Raw genomic sequence first — 23,276 nt, 5'->3', positions numbered from 1 at the left:
CCCTTTAAAGGAGAATCCCGCAATGGAACTAAAAGCTTTGGGTATAGGCCCACTCAAATTGGGCTCACATAACAGTGAATAGACCAATGAATAGATATTAACTACTCAAACAAATTGTACAGTAGCTGATGCAAAAGTGCGAAAAAAGGCTACTAGACATTTCAAACAACATTTCCTGACGTTTTGGAGTCGGTTTGACGTGATAAGTGGAAAAGTCAGATAATGGTGTCAAAAAAACAGACTTTTTAGTCCGGCGGGCGTGGGTAACATCCTCTTCAGGCTTCAACAAAATGAAATGTTAATTGGACAACAAAGACCTGGTGAACAAAAGCAGATGTCAGTGAAGTAAAAGGAATAAATAAAATAAAAATGTGTCTTCATCCCGCCTCGTGGCGAAATCTCACATTTTTTCCGCAATCAAAAGGTTTTCTGTTTTTCCGAACGAAACCGCGGAGGAAAGTCTCGCCCCGTTTGTCGGTGAAATTCAAGAATCTGAAACCGCCGCAGTGACGAACAAGTCCCCGAAGGGGGCGGTGTTTATATCAGAAGAAATAGAAGATAGATGGATAGAAAATAAATAGAAAAAGGTAAACAAGCTCCAACTAACGTTCAGCACTCCAAGTCCTCCTCCGCGGTCTTCCTCGTGCCTGACAGCAACAAACATTGCAGTAGACAAAATGTTTTGTTTTTTTTCTTTTTGCAAGCGATGCCCGGATGAGCACCGTGGCCAGTAGCCACGCTTGTGCCAGATAGCTGGCTGAAACTACACCGGCTTTCTCGCCATTAGCATCTTAGCTTTGTCGTGGTAAAATCCTCGGATGGCCCCAAGAGATAAACAAGGGGCGAGGGTCGCCGCCCGAGCCACTGCTAGACCCCCGCCTTTATTCCGAGCTGCAATGCGGCGCTTTTCGACGTGGGGTCCGCGGCCTGACTGCAGGGGGTCGGTGAAATCCTTCGAGTTACTGAAAACAATACACATATTTGTGTTAATGTCATTTTATTTCATGTTTTACATATGTTAGTGTCCCCCTTATTCTCCCTCGTTATTTTTTTTTTGAGGGGGGGGACGATACTGCCGATTAATCGTCAACTAAAAAGCTTGAAAAATAATGGTGAAAGAAGAGATCGTAGCTTCGTATGCTCCGTTCTTGTTTTTTTCAGGAGAGCCCAATATCGTGCGGGTCCGGGGTTTGTCCACCGCGGAGCATTTTGATATGGAAACAAACGCGGGTTGACGGTACCTTCGACGTAACGAGTTGCAAGCGGGCAGCAGGGGCCTTGAACCGCATCCGCAAACGCCAGGGAAGAAAAATCCATCTCCGTCGCCACCTCGCCGGGAAAATCCAGCTTCATTTGCACAAGTTCCCCCGATGGCGCCCGGTCGGACAAAGCGGCCGCTCGATTCGCGTCTGCAACACGAGGGTGAATAATTGCGGTCATTAATGAGCGGCGGGCCAGCGGGGGCCCGCTCGCCGCCGACCTCGCTATTGGGCGCGCGCTCGCCGGGGCCTCCTCTCCTTCGGCGTTCTACCACCTGAGCCATTCCCAACACGCGCGCGCACCCGTCCAAAGTGTCTCGGCTGACCTTTACCTCTCTCCTCGCCGCCGTCATCTCGCCGTGTCGGACACGGGCAACAGAGACAGGGCGGCGGGCGGGAAAAAAAACATTTGCAAAAACATCTGTTTGGATAGCTGCGTGCGCGCATTCAAAACAGTTTCTTCTTTTGTTTTATCCGCTGTAATTGAAAAATAATTCAGGCGGCGTCGGGAGGGATCAATAAAGAATTAATGAAAGGAGAAGGCGGCGTCATTAAAGGCAATAAAGAGGGAGACGCTATGATGAAGATGGCATCGCGCACGCAAAGCTCGCACACTAGAATTCGAGAGTGCGTGTGTGCGTGGAGAGAAGACGTCCTTTAAATCAAGCTTTTATTGTTTACAATCTGATTAGAAGCAAGTATGCGCAATTGTTTTGGCTCTCAAGTGTCAAAATTGTGATATGCGTCATCCCAGCGGAAACGGGGAAAAAAACCGCACGGAATCGGATTCCCCCCCCCCCCCGGTCGGAATTGTGCCTCTTCTAAATGTGCTTACAAACTGCATCTGAATCTCATCGGATTCGAGCACACGTCTTGCGGTCTCTTCTTCAGCAACTTCGGAAGATTTTTGTCGCATGACGCGTTTTGTTTCTGGCTCACCTGCCGAGAAATCCGCATCCATCCTAACAACTTAAAGGGATGCAAATGAGCCAAATGAACACAATATAGCTTTAAGTTGCTTCATGTTCAAATTCATTTGCTCTCAATTCCAAGAGAAATACACTGTTCCTGTCACGGCGTATAAATATGTATATATTTGTAGAGAATCAGTGGCTTCCCCCGTTGAATACGTGCGGATTTTACGGCTGGTTGTATTAAACAGCGATAGGACTTTGTCCGCGTTTTTATATCCACCGCGACTGTCGTGCGACGGCTAAACCGAGAGGACTTAATAAGAGGAATCTATTGGAGCTCGTATTCGCTCCGCCGTAAAGCTGCCAGAGGAGACAATAGCGGGCGAGGTTAATGGCCAACCGGGCCGGCTAGATGATTATTGATTAGCTAAAGGTTGAGCTAATCATTAGGCTTCATCCATTTTTACGCACTCCTCGCCGTGACCTTTACCACCCGGCCCGGATTTCCCCATAGGATGATTTGATCACCTTCCTCGACTACCGGGCGGCGGAGGAGGGCGGCCGTGATGTCGGGGAGCGCCGCGTCGCTCAAAGAGACGGGGAAAACGCTTTCAGAGGCCGATCCTGACCGCAGCGCGTTTTGATGATTTTAACCGACTATCTCGCCGGGCGATGAAGCGGCTGACCGAGTCTGGCGAACGACTGGCCGACTGACGGGCCGACAGGCTGGCAAAATGCCCGCCCGCACGCCGCCTCATTCCGAAGTGAGCAGCAAACTACCGATGAACACAAGGAGCATCCGAGCGACTGACCGGACCGGACCGGACCGGACCGGACCGGACCTGACCTGACCTGACCTGACCTGACCTGAGCTCGTCGGCAGTCACCCTCGCGCGGCAGAAGGATTCGATTCTCCGGAGGGTTTTTACGGTGGCTTTTTCCACGTCACCATTGCATTTTGACAATCCCAACGTGTAGATGGGGAAGGTCGAGTTTGTGCGCAACGTAAGCGCCCCCCACGCTACGCCGGCACGCTTCAAAACGCCAAACATCCGCTCCGAGGAAAACGGCTCGCGTCTAACGGCTCTATTTATGGAATCCCCGACGTTCCTGGCGGCGGGCCTTTAAGCAAAGCCAGACGGGACGCACATCTGATCACGCGCCTCCGATCCCCCGGCCCTTCCCCTTTTGTTTGCCGGGGGCCGGCGCCGGGAGACGCCGCGTTTATTTGAAGTGACGCTCAACTACCCAACGGCCTCGCCTTGACGACCCAGGCTCTTTCCGATCATGCGCTCCGGCCGAAGTCCTCGTACCTTATTGCGAGTGGCGCCATTTCCCGGAGGAAATAAGGTACCGCGTTTTGCGCACCGTAAGGCGCACCTAAAAGCCTTGAATTTTCTCCGGTGCGCCTTATACTGCGCATGGACGGGACCATGTTAATTCTTCAATTTTGACCTCTGCCTTTCAGTTAGAACCATATTTTTTACAATCCAAATTTTTATAACACCCTGTTTGAAAGTTTTGAAAGTGCTACATATGCTCCAATTTTGAAGAAATTTGTATGGAGACGAGGTGCAAAAAAAAAATGGAAGTTTTTGTAAAAGAAACCGCAATTTGATCAAATAAGTCCAGACACTTTTTGAACTCGACAAAACAAAAATATTTGAACTTAAGCGAATCACAACGATATTATTTGAAACTCTTGATTGGGCTTGGCATGGATGGAAACCTTGGGTGAGGAACCCCGGTCCCGTAGGGCCGGTGTCCTGCATTTTTTCCGGTTTTCTCTCCCCGACGCGCCTGATTCGAATGATTAGCTTATTAGCAAGCTCTGCGGGAGCTGTTTCTCGTTTGCGTCCGTTTTCATGTTTGCTTGTTTTTTCTCGCACGTGCCCTTTTATTCTCGATTGCTTTTTTTTTTTTTTTGGCGGGATTCGCATTTCAGGGCTAAGGTGTTTTGGGACGGCCGCAGTCATCCCCCGTCACTCCTCGGCCCACTCAGGCAATTCCGGCGAGCGGCGGGCGGCCGCAAAGCTCTCCCTCCCGTCTTTTCTCCCCGACGCCGTCTTTCATTTAAATATTTCATCCGGTTGTCTCCAGGCCTTTTGGCGAGCGCGGCGCGGAGGGCGCGGAGGGCGCGGAGGGCGGCGGGGGCCCCGACGCCAAAGTGGAGCACGGAAGACATGACGGCGTCTGAGGCGTCAGGTGGCCATGATAAGAAGCGAAAAGGTGGAGAAGACATGGGAGTGATAACTAATGTACTTCCTGTGTACTTCCTCCTGGCCTTCTGTCAAGTTGGCCCGCCGCCACTCGCGCTCCACGTCAACCCCCTCCCGACCCGCCCCCCCTCTCCCCAAGCACGGTTAATGAGCGTGTGCGGGACTTTTGACGAGTGTGTGAATATGAGCGTGTGCATTCAGGAGGCAAACCGATGGGCGACGTGTCAGAGAGCAAGGGCGTGCGTGCGTGCGTGTGTGTGTGTGTGTGTACGTTGCGCACGTTAGCGTGCGAGCGTTCGCAGCGGCGCCAGCGGGGGATGGGCGGAGGTGGCCGAGGACACCCTCATACGATAGGACGGCGGTCCCCAACCACCGCGGACCAAAATACTGTAAGATACAGACACAAGACGAATAAAAGAGTTTGAACTCGCCGTTGATGACCGCGATGCCCCAAACATAAGACGCGCCCGTGTGGAAGACGCACCCTTCGTTTTGGGCTCCAATTCTGCTATTTTCTATGAGATGCATCGAGGCTTTGGCAACAATGGAAACACTATCGCAAAACAGACTCAAGCTCATCAAACTTTGTTTTCTTGCGTTCATCTTCATAAGTTATATATTTGATGCGCGTTGAGCGCGTTTCAGATTTCCCGCATTGTGAGCAGTCTGTGAACACCTCGCAAGTGTAACGTCCAACGCGCACCAATCTGTTGTTTGAGTTTCTTTCGCCGTAAATATCAGAAGTTAAGCAGCATGCACGTTTCGCCAGGTTTATGATTGTGCGCATGTGCCAAAAGACCGCTATTAATAAACGAGTCAAATGGAATTTCCGTGTTCTCTGACCGGCGCGCTCTTAATTGAAACATCTGGAGACCTAACTTTGACACGATCCCCTCGCTTTTACTAACGTTCCTGTGCGTGCACTAGGACGGACTCGGACGGTGGTGGTTCATTCTGCTCGCTTCTTTTATGGCGAATAATTACGTCTTGTCCTGCAAAATTACCAGGACGGACTCGGACGGTGGTTCATTCTGCTCGCTTCTTTTATGGCGAATAATTACGTCTTGTCCTGCAAAATTACCAGGACGGACTCGGACGGTGGTTCATTCTGCTCGCTTCTTTTATGGCGAATAATTACGTCTTGTCCTGCAAAATCAAATACGCTTCGAGATACCACTAAAAATGTAGTAGCAAATTTGCACAGCGCTCCACAGTAGGTCACATCGATGAAAAAAGTTTGAAACCATTGAGCCGAACAAATCATTGATCAGCAATATTTGCCCACGTGTTTCATAATCGACCAGGTGTCAATTCGTCGTTCCCTTTTGAAATCTATTTACAGCTAAATAGAAAATATATATTTATTTCTGGAGAGTTTGAACGGAAAGAGGCTAATTATCCAGCGGGAAAGGGCACACAGCCGACATAATGATGTCACGTTGGGTAACCAAACATGATATGGAGTTGGAAAAGCTTCTCCCAAACACCACGACGGTTTCAGCGCCGCCTTCCCAGCGCGACGGGATACCGTGACGAGCCGCGCTCGACGCGACGCGACGCGACGCGGGCGGCCGCCCGACGAGGCGACGCGCTAAAAGCCAAAGCGTGTCTTTTACGACATTTCTTTTGTGTGGCGTTTTCGCGGCCGTGTCCCAAATCGCAACGGGATTGTCCACCTGGGGAAATACGCTGGGAAATCTCATCCGGCCCGTCCGCTTCTTCTTGTTTCCGCCGAGATTTGCACGCCCGCGTTTCGGCCCGGCCCGCCCCATCCGAAAGAGATTGAGGGTGCGCGCATCGCTCAGCGCTAAGTGCTTGTTTGGCCGACGACATCATCTGGCAAACGCACGCGCGCGCACGCGCCGGCTCTTCCTCACAACGCACACTCGAATGCTCTCCCGCACACTTGTGCTCACGCTCACGGCCACGGGCAAACACGCTTTTCACCGCGCACGCTCACCAACTCAAACTCTGGGGGGCACCGTAGTACGAGGCGCATAGAACAGAAGCTACGGCGGCGGCTGGGCTCGCGGTATTCCTCCGCTAGATGGAGCCGCGCTCGAGGGAATCTCGAGTCAGATAAGTCGGTCAAACTTTACTTACGGAATAAAGACCATTCGCGGAAAGCGCTATCTGGGGAAATAGGATTGAAAAATCATGAAAATGTCATCAAAATGCAATTGAGGACCTTCAAATGTATTGTTTTGTTGATTTCGACACAATTTCCGGAATTGTTTTATGAGATGGCGCTGTCTTTTACAAAAACTGCTGTTTTTGCGCCTTGTCCCCATGCGAATTGCTTCAAAATCGGAGCAGATTCCGGAACGCGGCGGTACAAATGGAAGAAGCGACACGGCGATGAAGCCGCGTGACTTTTTTCGTCCCCCGAAAATGAAAAGCGCCGCTTGATACGCTGTCAGCTTTGGGGAAAATTCAAGGCTTTCGGCTGTGCTTTTTAGCGCCGAAAATATGGTAAATGTCAGGAAAATAAAACGGCCATGAGTGGCAGCCCCCCGTTTCTGAAGGATAAGCGGCCAAAAGTCGAGGTTTTGAAAGTAGTTTGTCCGACACAACGCGATGTCAATCCGAATTCACATTCCAGAGGAAATAAATAACTGGCGGTGATCGAAGTGGGGGGAAAAAGAAAGTGAAAGTGTGGAAATATCGATTTCCTGTTTGGCCTCATTTCATGTGAAATTGCATCATTCTTCACTTTCACAAAACCAATCGTGACTCTTTGGGAAGAATACAGAAAAAAATTGGCCAAAAAAACAAAGGCGCATTCCATTTTTTAATGCAAATCCAAATGGAATATTTTGATGTTGGAAAAAGCACACTCCAACTAATATTACTACTGAAACCGACTCTTGATCTGAAACCCAAGGAAGCTTTGTTTGAATCCTTGATCCCGCCTTGAAACCCGTCTTTGAAACTCTTACCATAGTTAAAAAACCTGACGTAAACGCACTGAGAGTTTCATTGAAAAGCCCAAACCAAAGTTGTTTGAAACACTTGTCGCGGCTTGAAGTCCTTACCTAACCCTAACCCTAACCTAGTTTTGAAGCTAGAACCCTTGCTCCTTACAACCCATGGTCTTGAAGCCCTAATTCTGGCTCTGAAGCAATTTTTGAACACCCGCTCCTAGTTTGAACCCCTAACCCTGGCTTAAAGCCTCAATCGTAGACTGTAGAATTGTCCTTCCCGTCTCAAAGGCCTCATCCTTGCTCGAAAGTTTATTTGGAAGCTCCGACCCCGGTTGTTTAAAAGCCAAGGTCCGTTCGGAAAGCCCGGTCCTGATTCAGAACCCTATCCAAACACTTTTTGTGGCCCGAAGGCCTCGGTTAAAACCGAATGGAAAACGGCGACCGCGTTTTGAAAACCCCATCGCGGTCGGAAAGCCTAACCCCGACTTGAAGCCTCTCGGTGAAGCCCTTGGAATTGTTGGGCCGCAGCAAAGCCTAACTTTGACTTCCGGCCACCTCCCCGAGCGGAAAGTCTCATTTCGAGCCCTCGTCCTCGCCGGAAAGCTTCCTTTGACGCTAGAACCCGCCTTTTGAAACCTTAACCCTGCCTAGAAGCCCTAACCCCGGCTTCAAAATCGCTCGCACATACACGCGGGCGGGCGCACAGGATTTTTGTTCCGCTTGCCGCGCCGCTTACCCAACCTCGCTGCCTTTGTTTGACCTTTCAACTCCGAGCACCCCCCTCAGGAGAAAAACCTTGCACGCACGCAGGCACGCAGGCACGCAGTCACGCCCTTCCAGTGAGTGGATTTTGCCTGGCTGTGCCTAGTGGTCATCCCTAGGAACAGATAAAGGGATGTATCCCATCCTCAATCCCGAAGCGCGCACACACACACACACACACACACCGCTTAAGACTTCTTGATCCTCTCTGGGGAAGAGCGACACTTGAGAGGGAAAAGCCTGGGCAAACATCCTCTAAACCTGCCAAGCGTCGTCATGGCGATGCGCCCTCCATCACGCCGCATCCGCTTTTTACGGCCTTCGCTCAGCTCCCCGAAATCCCGCCCAAGGCCCCCCGCCCGCCCGCCCGCCCGCCGGCCGTCGCCACACGCCCCTTTTGTCCCCCGTTTTGTCCCGCGCCCCCGGCAGTGTCGCGCGTTCGCATTTCTACGGCTCGCGCATCGGGGCTCGACTTCTTTTGTTTTTAATTCAACACGCATGTCAGAGTAGTCCAATCGATGACATCATTTCTTTTTATCTCCATAGTTGGGCACACTTACTACTAATGTTATTTGCTAAGGCAAATGACGTAAAGCAGCCGTTGTCAAAGTGGGGGTTCCGGGCCTGACTGCAGGGGGTCGGGGAAATCATTTGGGTTTTGAATAAAAAGATATAGTTCCGTTCATTTCCTTTGATAATCGAGCGTGAAAGTATCGGTGACTCTTCAGTCAAGTCAAGCAGTTTAAGTCATCCAATGCCAGGAACGTACTTTCACCTTTTTTTAAGAGTTCGGAACGCAAACCCCGGATACGTGAGTATTAAATCCATGCTTAAGTGCATCAAGGACACGAAAATACAGATGGCGGAAGTAATGCAGCGGTTCTCAAAGTGGGGTCTCGTTTTCACCTTTTGTGTTTAAAAGTCCAGACATTCCATCCCAGATACTCAACTCATTCAATGCCCGGGACGTAGTCATACGTAGCTTTTTTGTATCTGTTTTATAAGTGTCCGGACATTCAGTCCGAGATACTTATCCCGTTCAACGGCAGGAACGTGTTTTCACTTTTTTTAAGGGTTCTCCGCCGAGGCGTTTTGCCAGCGAACTTTTTCGCAATGCAAAAACGACAGTTGGCATTTCTTTCCACACGTTGCGGATCGGTTCTCTGGAGACGGGAATAACGGAAGGCGGGACGAATACGCCAATGGGGGCGAGGTGCCATATCAATATCCAATGCGGATCCGCCTAACGATCGGCGTGGAAAACATATGGCGCGGCATGTATGCGTCGCGTATTCTAACGGTTGGATTTCTGCGAGTGAGTCAAGCGAGGGCGTAATCAGCCTCGGCGGAGGACGCGTTCGCGGGCATGTCTTTATTAAGAAGATCCGGGGCATAATTAAAAAGACGGACGCATGACAGCGTGGCGCCGAGCGTTCTAACGAGCGGGCTCCTAACGAACAAATGTCCGTTCTCGCAAGTCCTACTTTTCATCATGTGAGCAAACGTCATCCGTCCGCGGGCATTTTCTAGAGCGGGCCCCGCTTCCTCCTCGGCGACCCGCTGGAAAACGTCGTCCCGGTCCATAGGGAATGTTTCTTCTCGTCCTCGTGCGTGCGTGCGTGCGTGCGTGCGTGCGTGCGTGCGTGCGTTCCCGCTTTTCGAAAAGTACAGTACTCCCGCTCGGGGTTGCCCGGGGGCTCCCCGACCGCCGAGACCCAGCGACGTTTGCGGGGCGGCCGCGAGGTCCTCCCTCCCTAATGTCTCCGGCGCACGTGGGTCCGGATCGCAGCCCTCCCGTCGGTGCCGCCGGACGCGCTGCATTTGGCCCTAACCCTAACCCTAACCCTAACCCTAACCCTAACCCGCGCGCAAGCGCGCACACGCGCACGGAGAAAGACAATGTGTTTTGCATTTCTCGTTCTTTTTGGGGGGATATTTTTGTTAGTGCACCTGAGAATAATGCCAGGAAGGGCGCGGCTGCGTCTCGTCTGTGAGCGCGCGTGAGAGTGAAAGAGCGTTGCATGCATGCGCGTTTGGGTGCGCGCGAGTGAATAAGTGCCACTTTGCGAAAGGGTGTGCGTTTGTGTGTTGCGCGAATGAGAGCGTGACTTTGACAGTGAGTCGGCGTCTGCTCGCGAGAGAGTGAATGAGAGAGGTTAGTGTGAGCGTGTGCGTTAGTTGAAGAGTGCGTTCGCGCGAGAGTGACCGTCGGAATGAACGTGCGTGCGCGTGTGTTTTTGTGAGAGTTGTTTCGAGGTCTAAGAGCGAGAGTGACTGTCAGAGATTCACCGTGTGCGAGAGTGACAGTGAACGAGAGGACCTTAGTGTGAATGTGTTGGAGAGTCATTTGGAGACGGTGTGTTTGCGTGTGAGAGCGAGTGTGACTGTGCAGGCGTGCGTGTGAGCATGCGTGTGTGTGTGTGAGAGAGAGAGTTTGAGGCAGTGCTTGTGTAAGAATGAGAGTGACTGTCACAGAGCGAACGTGTGTACAAGTGGTAGAACATGTAAATCTTCTTATCTTTCATTTCTATATATATAGTGGCTCTAAAAAGTCTACACACCCCTGCCTGGAAAAAAATGAGTAAATCATCTTCCACCATTATCATCTCTGTCAGTGAAACCTTCTTTTAACCTTTGCAAAAGATGAGAGGTATTAAAAAAATAGGAGAGAGATAAAGTTGCAAAAGTGTGCACACCCTCACTCGCCATTCAAACTCTTCTTCTGTCATCGCGCGCTCGCTCTCATGAAAAGTCCTCTTCTCCCCATTGCGGCAGCACTCTTGATCAAGGGGACGTTCCTGCATCTTTCCATCTTTGTCCTGCGCCGTCTTTTGTCACCTTTTGGCTCGGCCAAACAGGAAGACTCAAATGATCGCGCGCATCGTGCATGAGAGAAGGAAAGAGCGAGTAAACGTTCTTGTCTTTCTATCATCGTATGGCTTCTACGTTTCGTAGGCCGGACATCTTTCTGGGTAGTTTTGGCCGGTCGGTCCACACGAGGGAAACGTTAGGAGTGTGCGCGTGCGCGTGCGCGTTTGTTTGTTCGCCTTTCTCATCTTTTGGTGCGCGCTTACGTATCCGCCACGTGAACACGCGTCAGCTAGGCTGAGTGATGTTTTCCTTTTCATTCATTTTTTTCTCACGCTATAAATGTTTGGTTTCTTCCTGGTTTGCATTACAGATGCCGCGCGTGTCCCGTGTGCGTGTGGCGTGCGTGTGCGTGCGGTAAACAGGGCGCTTTGCTGCGCGCAAGGAGGAATTTCCCCCAGCAGTCGCCATCAGTAATGGTGGCTGTAATGAGCTGCAGCTGTCAGCATGTTTCCGCACACACACACACACACACACACGCATGGACATAAAACACACACGCGCACATCCAAGAACGGAGGAGGAAGTAGTGAGTCACTCAGCGGCGCGCCGTCGCACTTTGCGCTGTGAAAACACCGTACGACTCCTCGCGCTGGCGCGGCCGAGAGAAGATTTGTTGTTTTAATATGACAAGCTAATAAGAGCAGTTTATTCATTTGGAGCGCGGTTCACCATTATTAGCGTTACGAACCGTGACAATCCGGGTGGGGCCGGGGTCAAATAAGATGAGCCGCCCCTGAGGGCTTCGTACCTTTCTTCAAAAAGAACTCGGGGCAAAACTTTGCAACGCCGTCTGCGCCCCCGCTACGTAGCGCGCGGCGTCCGGCCGCTCGATCCGGCCGCTCGATCCGGCCGCTCGATCCGGCCGTTGCGTTCTTTTCTTTTTTTAACCCGGTGCTCTGAACAATTTTGCTTTGAGGAATAAGAATTGAGCAAGAAAAAAAGCCATTTTTTCAAAAGATCAAACTGTCCTCTCCCGTCCTCCCCCCGTCCCGCGGGGCTCGCCGTCGGCGTCGGGAACGGCAAAGGTTTTTCGGAGTCGCGATTTTCCGAACGGCTCCTTTGGTCTTCCCGGAATGGGATGTGGCGCCCCGCCGGTCGGCCCCTAATATGTTTTCCCGTCGTCAAAACGTACCGTCGGAACGCCTTGAGCGTTTTAGCCTTGAGGACGCCGACTGGGTGTCTTCTTTAGCGCCTTGAAAGTCCGCTTTGCCGCGGTTCTCCGGCGGCACGATCGCAATATCGCGTCGTCTTTAAATAAGTCCAAAACGAGGCGATACTTTCTATTTCCGCTGCTAGCACGCAATCAAGTGTCACTGGGACTCGGCGGACATGTCAAAGGTCCCGTTTGTCCATTTTCCCCGTTACCGTCCGGGCGCCTTCCCCTTTATTTCGCTCGACCGCCGGTCTGCGGACAAACGACACGCGCCGGCGTTCGTTTTTCCGTTTACCGACTCGGGGGCGGCGATATTCCTACGAGGCTAGCTTTTGCTGAGATCGTTTTTAAACGGTCACAATAGTCGTCAAAATAGCGCTCATGCATTCGCGACAACCGTCGTCCGCGGCGCCAAGGCTTTTCGGCGGGAAGGCCTCGCCTTCTCCGACTCGGCCGCCCCCAAACTGCGGCTTGACTTGTTATCTAGAAAATATCTTGCAGGACGTCTTGACCCTCAGGACGCTTCGCCACACGTGCGCTAATCACGCGCCAGGACAGGCGCACCGGGTCCCCGCAACCATACCGAGCCAAGCCTTTCCTCGCCGGCGACAAGAATCGTCATGGCGTAAAGCGTTCAAACGGGACTACGCGTATGGAAAATGAAAAGCAAAGCGGGTCCTCCCGCGGGACTCCGGCCCCCGCCAGCGGGCGGGGTGGTAAAAGCGGGCCGGGGCCCAGCTGCGCTCCCGCCCGGGGCGGGGGCCGCCGCCGACCTCCGCCGACCTCCGCCAATCGTTATCCGCCTCGGCTCTAACTTTGTACGTCACGCTTTAATTTTGAGGCGCTTTGCTCGGGACAGTGATGAATAGGCCGCATCAAGGAGGGCTTAAATGACCCCGCTCCCCGGTGGCCGCGCTGACCGCGACGACGCCGCGCGTTTGCGCGCCGGCGCGTGAGCGTGAGGCGACCTAGCAAGAGCAGCCGGAGAAAGAAAGAGGGCCGGTCGGCACCCGCCCTCCCGACGGGAGAGGAGACGCGCCATCCACTTGCTCGTCTTTTTTTTTCTTTGCTCTTCTTCCAGCATTCAGCGATTTAGGGGGGACCGAATTCCGCACCGGCGGGAAAAGCGCCATCGGCCGTGAAGAGTCTTACCCCATTCTTCAAAAAAAGGCTTGACAAAAGGGAGGACTCTCGCCTCTTCTCGCGCTTGCGCGGTCCGACAAAAGGAAAGCGAACGATCGGGCCCGGATCCGAATCATCTCCCATTGCTTTAGGATAAGGCATTCAATCAAAAATCATATATTTACAATATTTACAAATGCCTGCTTAAGCTATGCTTTGTATTTTCAGCACCTTGGTGACCTGTCAGTGACCAAGCAAAAAAAGCAAATCCTGAAAAATAAATGAGTGCCATTTCTCTGGAAAAATAAAAGTCACTTTTGTCTTTTTAATGAAGTGATTGACTTCAAAGGATGAACGATCGTATTAGCTTGTCTTGTCCCTTTATTATGAGTATTCTCACTTTAAAGTGGCGATTTTGACATCCATTTTTTTTCTGTTAAATCTCGATTAATCGTATTTTCGTTCTCGCTTTCAAGTATAATCTCGACCGATTCGACGAGTCGCAATTTTGACTTTCAAGAGAGGATGAAGTCAGAATTCTGAAAATGATGACTTGAATGTCACAATTTTCACTTTAAGGAGAGGATTTGAGAAAAAAAAAGTGAAAATTTTCAATATCCAAAAAAAAAAAACTTGAGAGTGCTGTAAAATTCCTCTCTGCTTTATCCAACTTTGGAGCTCCATTTATGCCGGTATCTCTAGCCATATTTTATCTAGTAACTCCAGAACATCAATATGAATCTTTGCTCATCCGCTGTAAAATGGCATCGCAAATTGCATTGCTCATTCATATTAGATGAAAGAAAACAATCTTTTGCAAAAGTAGTCACTTAGCACAATATAAAGATCCGTTGTTTCATATCCCAATTCATTTGCTCTTAATTTGAAAAGAAAACCATAGTAAAACATTATTTGCATGTGCAGGGAGCCCAGTTCAAACCTGAAGCGTCTTCATGTATGCGGCCATTTGAAAACTAGTTTTATTACAAGGGCTCTCTGTTTGACATGCTTCTTTTCCACAAAATGTTTTTTTTTAACCCTTTCACGACTGATTTTGGTTTTCTTGGAAAAAAACAACATTTATGGCATACGTAGATTACTTGTTTATTAGTCGAGGATACTTTATTAAACTATTAAACTAAACTAAATTAGTTTAAAGAAAAATCCCACTTCCATTTCCACCAAGAAATACCATTAGGACTGGAGACCTCAGAGGCAAGTGGGGTCCGTGAAATCCTTTCCGTTATTCATCCAAAAAATACATATTTGTCTTTGTTTCATTGTATTTGAGTATTCGTGACTCTTAAATCAAGCCACCTGTTCGACCAGTTTAACTCCTTCAACGCCAGGGGCACAGTTTCACGTTTTTTAAAGAGACCGGACAATCAGTCCCAGACACTGAACTCATTCAATGTCACGGACGCATTTTGTTATATTATTATTTTTTTAAGGGATGAAAGATCCAATCCCAGATATTTCACACGTCATTCAAATGTAATAATTGTGAAAATGGTCAAAATGCGATTTGCGTCCTGCTAACGAGGCCATAAAGCCAGCGAAGCTCAAGAGGCATTTTATTTGATAATGCTGTTTTGGACTAATTAAGTGAAAATGCTGCCGGTTTGTCATAAGGAGGCATGCAAATATACAAATATACGAGTTGTCAAATTGGATCTGTTGCTGAACAAAAGGCGAGTTATGAAATCTTCAAATATTTGTGTTTTTGTTTTGTTTTGTTTCGTTTCTACAAACAAGTGCAACGAGGGGCTCTGGAAAGTTGGCTTTTTAAATGGCGTCCCTGTCTCGAATAGGTTTGCGAACCCCTGTGCGAACGAGCAGAAATAGAGGTGAAGAAAGCTTTCATTGTGCTGAGAGAAGATAGCCGTCCTTTTGTTGCTGCCCGACCTGAGACGATGAGCAGCTGCAGCCAGCCAATGAGTTCACGCTTAACTTTGACAAAAGGGAATTCTTTTCTCCAGAGGATGCATTATTTTCTCAGAATAACAACATTGCGTTTTGTGAGGGTTGATGCAAATGTATGCGGTGGAAAAAGCCCGGATGATGAGTCCAAATCAATCTTGTTTTAAACGCCAAAGATTGTGTGTGTGAGTGTGTGTGTGAGAGAGCGAGAGAGCGAGTGTGTGCGCGCGTGTGCGTGCGCGTGCGAGCGAGAAGGAAATAAAATTAATGTTTGCACATAATCCAATCCAAATAGTGTATCAATGACTTCCTCTCGGTTTTGACCCACTTTACGCCCCCGCGCGCGCCCGACAAGCCCACCACAATAGCCGGATTACTCCACGCGAATTCAACTATTGCCCCCCTCCGCCCCCCACCGTGCATGCACGGGGTCTGCACCCCGGCCCGGCTCGGCCCGGCCCGGCCCGGCCCGGCCCGGCCCGCCCTCCTCCTTCTCCTTCTCCTCCTCCTCTGTCCGGACTTTGCAGCCGCGCCCGCCCGCACGCGCCGGTCTCGGTTCGGAAGCGCGGCCGGATCCGCCGACCCGAGTGCACGGGCGGCTGCTTGCGGCCAGGACAACCGATCGCCAGGAGAAAAAAAAAGAGATACATATATACAGTATATATAAATACACTCACACTCACAAACGACTCTGACCCCGAGCGTAAAAAAATACTCTTTTGTATATAATTCAAGTTACTTACTCGTGTTATTTACAGGCTGATGTTTTACTTTCTCAAAGAGAAAACACAATTTGTCAATTTTTCAAAGGTGTATTTTTTTCTATAGCAAAAACGGTCGCACGTTGGAGAAAAGAATGTTGTATTCGGAAATATAAAGTTGCTACATTAAAAGATAACGATATTTGGTCTTATATGTTGAATTGATTTAGTAGAAAATAGTGAGGTCTGTAAAATATATTCGGCAAATCACCATGACATTAAAATAAAGCTGAAAGCCAAACTTGCTCCATTTAATATGGAAAAAAACCCCACTACGGAAAGCTCATTTTCTTCCCATTTTAACCAAAAAGCCAACTATTTACTTTCGACATTTTAAACAAACAAAATCAGGTGGTTACATTTTGTATTTATGTCATGACGTTTGGCTGAATCAACTTGATATTAAAGCGTTCACACGCGCGTTTCATTTCTGACCGCCGCACTACTTTTCAGATCATTCGAATGACGTCACAAATAAGTTAAGGATATAGTGACCGACACCATTTTAGTATTTGACCCACTCGTGCGTATTTATTACCAACAAAAGAAACAAAAAACTGCTTCGACAAAAGCTAGCATTTCTTTGTAAATTGCACTCATTTGACAGTTTCTTGACGCATTCACTCGACGACTATGAACAGGTCAATCTTGACTTTACCTGCAGAGTGCCCCGCGTGCTTTTGGAATTCCCGTTCAAAAAAAAAAAAAAAAAGATGAAAAACTTGTCCGTTTTGATTGATCTGCAAGTGTTTTTTCCGGTGCGCGTGCACGCTGCCTCTCTCTCTCTCCTTCCTCGCGGCCGCCGTGCACGCGGACGCGTCAGTCACTGCAGCAAAGCGAAAGCGTTTGTGTTGCGAGTGTGTGTGACGTGTCATCCTGCCAGGTGGGGTGGGGGGGGGGCATTGTACTATCCGGAGGCGCGTGCGCACGCGCGTGAGCGGGAGAGAGAGAGAGAGCGAGCGGGATGATGGATGCGCCAATGGCGAGACGGACAGATGCTTGGGCGGATCTCACGGCGCGCACTGCTGCAGACGCGCGCACGCTCGCCACGGGGAACAACATCGTCCGGGGGTCCTCCGAGAAGGTGTCACCAGATCTGCCACCAAAGAAGAAGAGGGAAAAAAAGAAGCAGCAAGGACTCACCCTCGCGCCGCATCGCTTTGACGGAATTATTCTCGCAACTTTTCTTGCAGGCTGATAAAAGTGGGAATATTAAGGAAAAAGAGAGCCCCCCCACGTAAACAACTTTTTATTCCACTCGTGGCTCATTTAAAAAAAAAAAAAAAAGAGACGCGCCACCTCCTCTTCTTCCTTTCAAGCAAGCGCTCATCTCATCCATTCACGAGAACTGAAAAAAAAACTGTTTCATCCTCATCGTCTTCTGGATTTTTTTTTTTTTTTTGTGGGGGGGCGGGTTTGAACACCTGGAGGCGCGCGCACGCCGCTGGAGGAGGCTCCGTTCCGGTTCAAGTAAGTGCGCGTGCGCGCGGTGTGTGTTGTGATAAACGTCGGGGGGAGGTGGGGGTGAGTGACAGAAGGGGGAAGGGGAGGGGGGGCAGTGCCGCCCATCATCAGCCTCGCAGAGGTCCAAGTGTCGAGGAGGCTTTTATTTGCGCACTTTTGACTGACGCCCGTCGTTTCATTGTGTTCCCTCAAGCGCGCCTGTTGCCGGAGATCACGTGAGTGGAGACGGACGCGCGCGCGCGCGCGCACGGGGAGGGGAACAAGCCTTTCACCTCCGGCGAAGCGGCGACTACGGCGGCCCGGCGTAGCCGAGCGAGAGCTCGGCCAGCCCGGGGAGGGAAGCGCGGAAGGGACGCCCCCCCGCCCCGGTTCTCCTCCACTTCCTCCTCCTTTTTTTTTTTTTTTTTTTTGCTATATTTTGTCGAGACGCACACGCTCCATCGATGCGGGAGTCCTGAGCGAGCGGGGGGAAAGTGTAGCAGCCGGCGGGAAGCCTCGCATCGGCGGGGCCGCAGAGGAAGCGCCTTCCCCGGGGCACGCGAGCCGACATGCCGCGGAGGAAGCAGCAAGCGCCGCGGCGCGCCGCAGGTACGCACCGGCTCTCCTCGGCTCTCCTCGGCTCTTGTCGCTCGCTGGTGCGCGTGTGTTCGCGTCAGGGTTTACGCGTGCGCCATCATTTATTTACTTTTCAGCGGAAATGCTCATCTGAATTTTCCATCCGCTATAAAGTGCTCACGGTTTTGAGTGGAATTGCATTTTTTGAATGAAACAAAGACAGCATTTGAGACCCGTAGTCGTACTTTGTTGCCACTTTCAAGCAGCCTTAAATATCAAGCAAAACGCTTCAGTTTGTGGTTCGGTGTTCTCCTTCACGTAGTTTTTAATGTTTAAAAAAAGGCGAATCGACACCTAAGCGCTTGACTTTTGCCATTTTAATGACAGCCGTGTCTCAGTCCAACAGCTCTAATCGCTAAATTAAAGGTCCATTCAAGAAAGTTGCGCTTCGCATGAAAAAAGGGGAAATGTCCACCTTTTATTTGGGCACCAGTGGCATTTAAGAGCTGAAATGGACACAAAAGCATCAACGCGAGTTCATGACCACTAAATGCGTTTTGCAGCGCTTCTGTCTAGCCGGTCATTTTCAAACACCTTTGGACTAAATGAAAGGCACATTTAGATGTAGATGTAGAAATGGATGAAAAATGGATGAAAATGGCTTCATGGATATTAAAAGTAACATTTTGGGGATGCTTGTGATCAGAATGTGCCTTTGCCTAACCGTTTTAATCACTAAACTCAAGGAATAGTGTGGGGGAATGGTTCACCTGAAAAAAAAAGATGAAGAGGACCTTTATTTGTACACCGGTGGCGTTTAGGAGCTGAAAGTGACGCAGAAAAGGAGCTGAAAATGAGGCAGAAATATCATCCACACGAGTTCATTGTCACTAAATGCGGTTGTGTATTTTGGGGCGTTTCTGTTAGTTCTGTTTCTGTAGTTCATTTTCAAACTCGATCGGACTAAATGAAAGCCACGCATATGTTGTTTCGTGAGGCAGACGGTATCCGGAGATGCCAAAATGGATGAAAATGGCTTCACGGATAGGAAATGTGACGTTTTGGGATGTTTGCGCTCATAATGTGCCTTTGCTTCGCGGCCGTAATCACCAAATGAAGGACCGTTCAACAAATAGCGGTGGGGGTTATGATTCGCATGAAAAAAAACCAATGAAACACCACTGAAAATGACTCCAAAGGATCAAGTCGAGTCCGTTATCGCTCAATGCGCTCGTGTGTTTTGCGGCCTTTCTGCGCGTACGCCTTCGGACGAAATGAAAGGCACATGAGAGGCAGAGGAAATCCGGAGATGTAAAAGTGGATCCAAATGTCTTTGCGGATATGAAATGTGACCTTTTGCGGACGTTTTCTGACAACTCCACACTAACTTAAAGCCTCATTTTCCAAAATAGAGTCAAACAAAGCACTTGTGTAATTGTCCGGCGGAAAAACCGGTTTCAATATCCGACCTCCGGAAATGGATGCAAAACCATAAGGCGGCCTTCGTTGTCATGGGGTGCCCTCGTGCCACGGGAGCCTTTCCCTTCTTTTCGGCTCACCTTTAGACTGATTTATTACGCGGGCGATGTCAGCAAGATGTCCAAAAAAATGTCACTTTGGGACGAGTCGGACTCCATTCCAGCCGATGACGTTGGCTTGGCGGGCGCCGAACGCAGGCGTACGCTATTCTGAAAGAGGTGCGAAAAGCGCCGCCGCAGTCCTCACTGACCGCGGGGAAAATAGACTTAGGAGTGCCTTTGTTGTCCGCCGCGGGCGGGAAAAATGCCCAAGCGCTCGGCTTTTGAGGCGGGGGTTCCTCCGGCCCGACCCGCACGGCCGACGCCGCTCCGTCGGCGCCGGATGGGCCGCCCGACAAATTGAGCTACGCCAAAGGCGCGCCGTATGGTGCTCCGCTCGGAGGTCGGCAAAGATCCGAATGGCTGTGCGTTTTTACTTCAAACCAGTGAGGAAATGGCCTCTTTTTCGCTCGCCGTTGACGCCAAAGACGCGCCGGTCACCAACAAGTGGCCGTCATCCCCGCTTTGACGTGACGCCCCCTATTGCTTGGAAAATAACGTCCAGCGGACTTTATTTTGCCATCGTTACAACATCTTCCAAACGGCTTCGGCGGCAATCAACGCGCACTCAAAGGTTTTTTTTTTTCTTAGTCGGCCCCGAAGCCGGCGCGCAAACGTTTGGCGTGCGCGTGTATCGTTAGCGTCTGTTTTTCTCCGCTGGGCGCCGTTTGAATATCGCTAGCATCCGATTTTGTCGTACGCGCTAAGATGCGCGGAGCGCTAGCGAGCAAGGTTGTCCCGACTGGTATTCTTATCTGGCTCGTCGGCATCCGCGATCAAGGTGGGACGACTACCTCTGGCGGGATTGCTAGCTTTGATTTTAGTTGACCGGTTTATTTTTCACTGCAAGCTTGGGGTTGATGAAGTCACCGTTGACGCTGTCATTCCTTAGCATTTTAGATCGTATATCTTGTTATCTTCCCACCCCTCCCCTTTTTTTTTTTTTAATTTCACCTTGAATTTTCACAAATGTTCCAGTGTGGTGACATCATCTCTGCCATACACACCACAACACACTTCATTATCTGTTTCTTTTTTTTTTTGTATTTATTTTTGTCTTCCTAAAAATGTGTTGTCTTTTTTCATTTTGCCACATTATGGTCAGTATTTTTTGTCCTTATTTTTGAAACATGATTTTGATTTGATATTGTCAATCATTTGTTTTTAACCGGCGTTCCGGTTTACTCATTCAACGCCGGGGACGCATTTTGCCGTTCTTTAGGCGCCCGGACATTCAATCCCAGTTACAGTGGTACTTCTGCTTGCAAAATTAATTTGTTCCGGGAGTAAATTCGTCACTAGACTTTTTCATGGCCTAATCCCTTCCAAGCGGCCCAAAATGCTCCTCAACCCTTTAAATGAAAACGATTACATGATAAAAATGCATCAAATACGGTAACAAATATACAGTATATTAGAATCACATTAGTGCGTAATAATCAACATATATCACGTAAAGAATAATAAAATGCTCCTAAACCCTGAATTGTGGCAGTTGACAGTATGAATGCTGTTCATTTTTTTGCCTTGAGACGCTGACGTGTCCAGAGCGATAGAGATCGTTTTAGGTCGTTTAATTTGTATGTTTTTACGTGACATTTCCAGCGACCCGGGAATCGTTTCCAAGTCCGCAGGAGCAACAATATTTATTTTTGTAAGTTTACTTCATTTGACTTTGGGGTTATGCAAAGTGCTTCCCGCGTGATGTCTTTTGACCCAGAGCACAGTAAACATCAATACAAAACCCATTGTCTGGCTTGCGGGCAGGCCGGGATATTAATAAATGATAAAAATGCATGAGAAAGTGTAAGAAATCGGGTGGACGTGATGGGTTGCGATAAGGTATGACATTGCAGTCACGTCGGCGCGAGCGCCGCTCTCGTGCCTCGTCTCATACGGCGACGATGCGGCCTTTCGTGTCTAGAATTTTCTCTGGTTAATAGAGACGGCGTTTTTCGGCCGGGGCTTTTCGTAACCCGAAGTTTCAGTTACAAGAGGTGTTTGTAAGTAGAGGTACCACTGTGCTTGAATATTTAATATTCAAGTGTTTGAAAATGAATGTCCTTAATGTACTTAAGTATTGATTTCATTCTTAAATATCTTGGATTCGATGTCCGGATATGAATCCGTCCCTGCCACTGAATGAGTTATTTAAAAATAACGAATGCACGGATTGTAATAGTTCACTTGAGGCCCCACAAATTCCCTTCCATCTCGGCATGTGTACTTCCATTTTTTTTTTTTTTTTAAGCTTGCATACGGTCTCCACACACACACACACACACACACACACACACACACACACAATACCACATAATTACATATGTGCAGTGGTGCATGTGCACATGGCATGCTGCAGTGATTTTACACTACACATAAACAAGCATGGAACATTTCATGCCACACACGCACACGCACGGAGAAAACGCGAGAGCGGAATGGTATCGAGTATTAGGCTAATCGCGAGGCGGAACACTGGCCCGCTCCGTCGGAACGCTGGCCCGCTCCGTCGGAGAGACTTTGTTTCATGTTTGATTTAATTGTCTGCCCTCCGACAGCCGCATTCATCAACGGCCCTAATGGTGGATCGCGCACACGCGGGGCCCAGGGCCGTCGCTTGATGCCCGCCTTTTAGGGCTAATGGACGCGACGCATGGATTAGCATGCGCCGGACGATGAACATTTGAAGAAGATCGCCGGGGAATTGGGAGGGACGGATGCGTGACGAGCCTCGCCAAGATGACTTTTCAAGCCGGCTGAAATGCTTCAGGTGGACGTTTCGAGGAACGCGGGCGGGAGGGAGACCGGAAAAGACTTTTGGCGGCGAGCGCGGCCCGCCGGTGCTCGCCGGTGAAGGGTGATATTGTATCAGATCAGTATTTGTCAGTATTCTAGGCCGCAATATTTGTTTCGGTGAGTGAAAGGGTGTCGGCGGCACCCGAGCAACGACTCTCCGCAGCGGTTCTCATTGGAAGCGTGGCGGAGTACGGCCGTCGGCTAACGCTTGGCTCCTCGCCGCGAACGGCTGCACTTCCCGTACGCGTTCAAAACGAAGAAGCGTATTCGGGCCGCACGGGAGAAAAAGTCGAGCCTTTTCAGAGCGCGCGACTCGTTTTGCCCGTCAGGGACGCAATTGCCGCGGGTCTGTCCGAGTCTTTCAGTCTCACAGCCGCCAGGTCTTAAAAAAAAAAAAGCAAACCTCATCGGGGAGCGTAGAGCGACGACAGATTGATTGCGGCGTGCCGGAGTTAGGTCAGGACGACGAGGTGATTGTCCTTGATTGCAGATTTGAACGCTCTGCCGTATGCTCGGCGCGGCGGCAGTCAACCATCACGCGGCTTAAACGGAGATGGACTGGAAAATCAGGTTAAAGGTTGGTGGAACACTCTTGCGCCGGCCCCTTTGTCGCTAGGGGAGCGCGCCACCTAGCGGGCCGTAGGCCGTTTTAAAAGCATCTCTACCGCGGTCGAGTTTTGAAATGGAGTTAGGGGGGTAGTAGTGGTCGCCGTCGAAAAACAAAACGCGGAAGGGACCCGGCTAGCGCTTAGCTCACCTGGGACCTAGATCGAGGTGTTCTGTTGTGCGAGGGGGCCTTCAAAGGAAGCCGACGCCTCAGTGGGACGGCTCCGCAGTCTGGAATACATCTGACTGAAACGGCCGGGAAATAGGACCCGGGCCTGGAACTTTTGCTCGCGTAAACAATATCGAACGGACTCCCCTGAGTAAAAACGCCGCACCGCGGGTAGGTGTCTAGCGCCTACTCTTCGCTTTTCTG

At 50.0% G+C, this 23,276-nt stretch overlaps 1 protein-coding gene and 1 long non-coding RNA gene across 2 annotated transcripts in view; one reads left to right on the top strand and one right to left on the bottom strand.

Annotated features, from left to right (window-relative positions):
• Nucleotides 1–832: 832 nt before the first annotated feature.
• On the bottom strand, nucleotides 833–17,258 carry LOC148424174 (uncharacterized). Its single transcript, XR_015865494.1, has 3 exons — nucleotides 16,564–17,258; nucleotides 1,242–1,409; nucleotides 833–962 (listed from the first exon to the last, which is right to left on the bottom strand). It is a non-coding gene; the product is annotated as an uncharacterized LOC148424174 (long non-coding RNA).
• The window catches only part of tshz3b (teashirt zinc finger homeobox 3b), a 27,385-nt gene continuing 20,951 nt past the window's right edge, over nucleotides 16,843–23,276 (top strand). Inside the window, 2 exon segments of the mRNA XM_088414003.1 lie at nucleotides 16,843–17,375; nucleotides 17,563–17,957. Coding sequence (XP_088270129.1) covers nucleotides 17,918–17,957 — 40 coding nt within the window. The 5' untranslated portion in view covers nucleotides 16,843–17,375; nucleotides 17,563–17,917.

The sequence above is a fragment of the Hippichthys cyanospilos genome, chromosome 4, assembly GCF_059441005.1.
Source record: "Hippichthys cyanospilos isolate Australia breed blue-spotted pipefish chromosome 4, RoL_Hcya_1.0, whole genome shotgun sequence".
NCBI classification, from domain to species: Eukaryota; Metazoa; Chordata; class Actinopteri; order Syngnathiformes; family Syngnathidae; genus Hippichthys; species Hippichthys cyanospilos.
This window is presented reverse-complemented; position numbering and strand designations above follow the sequence as displayed.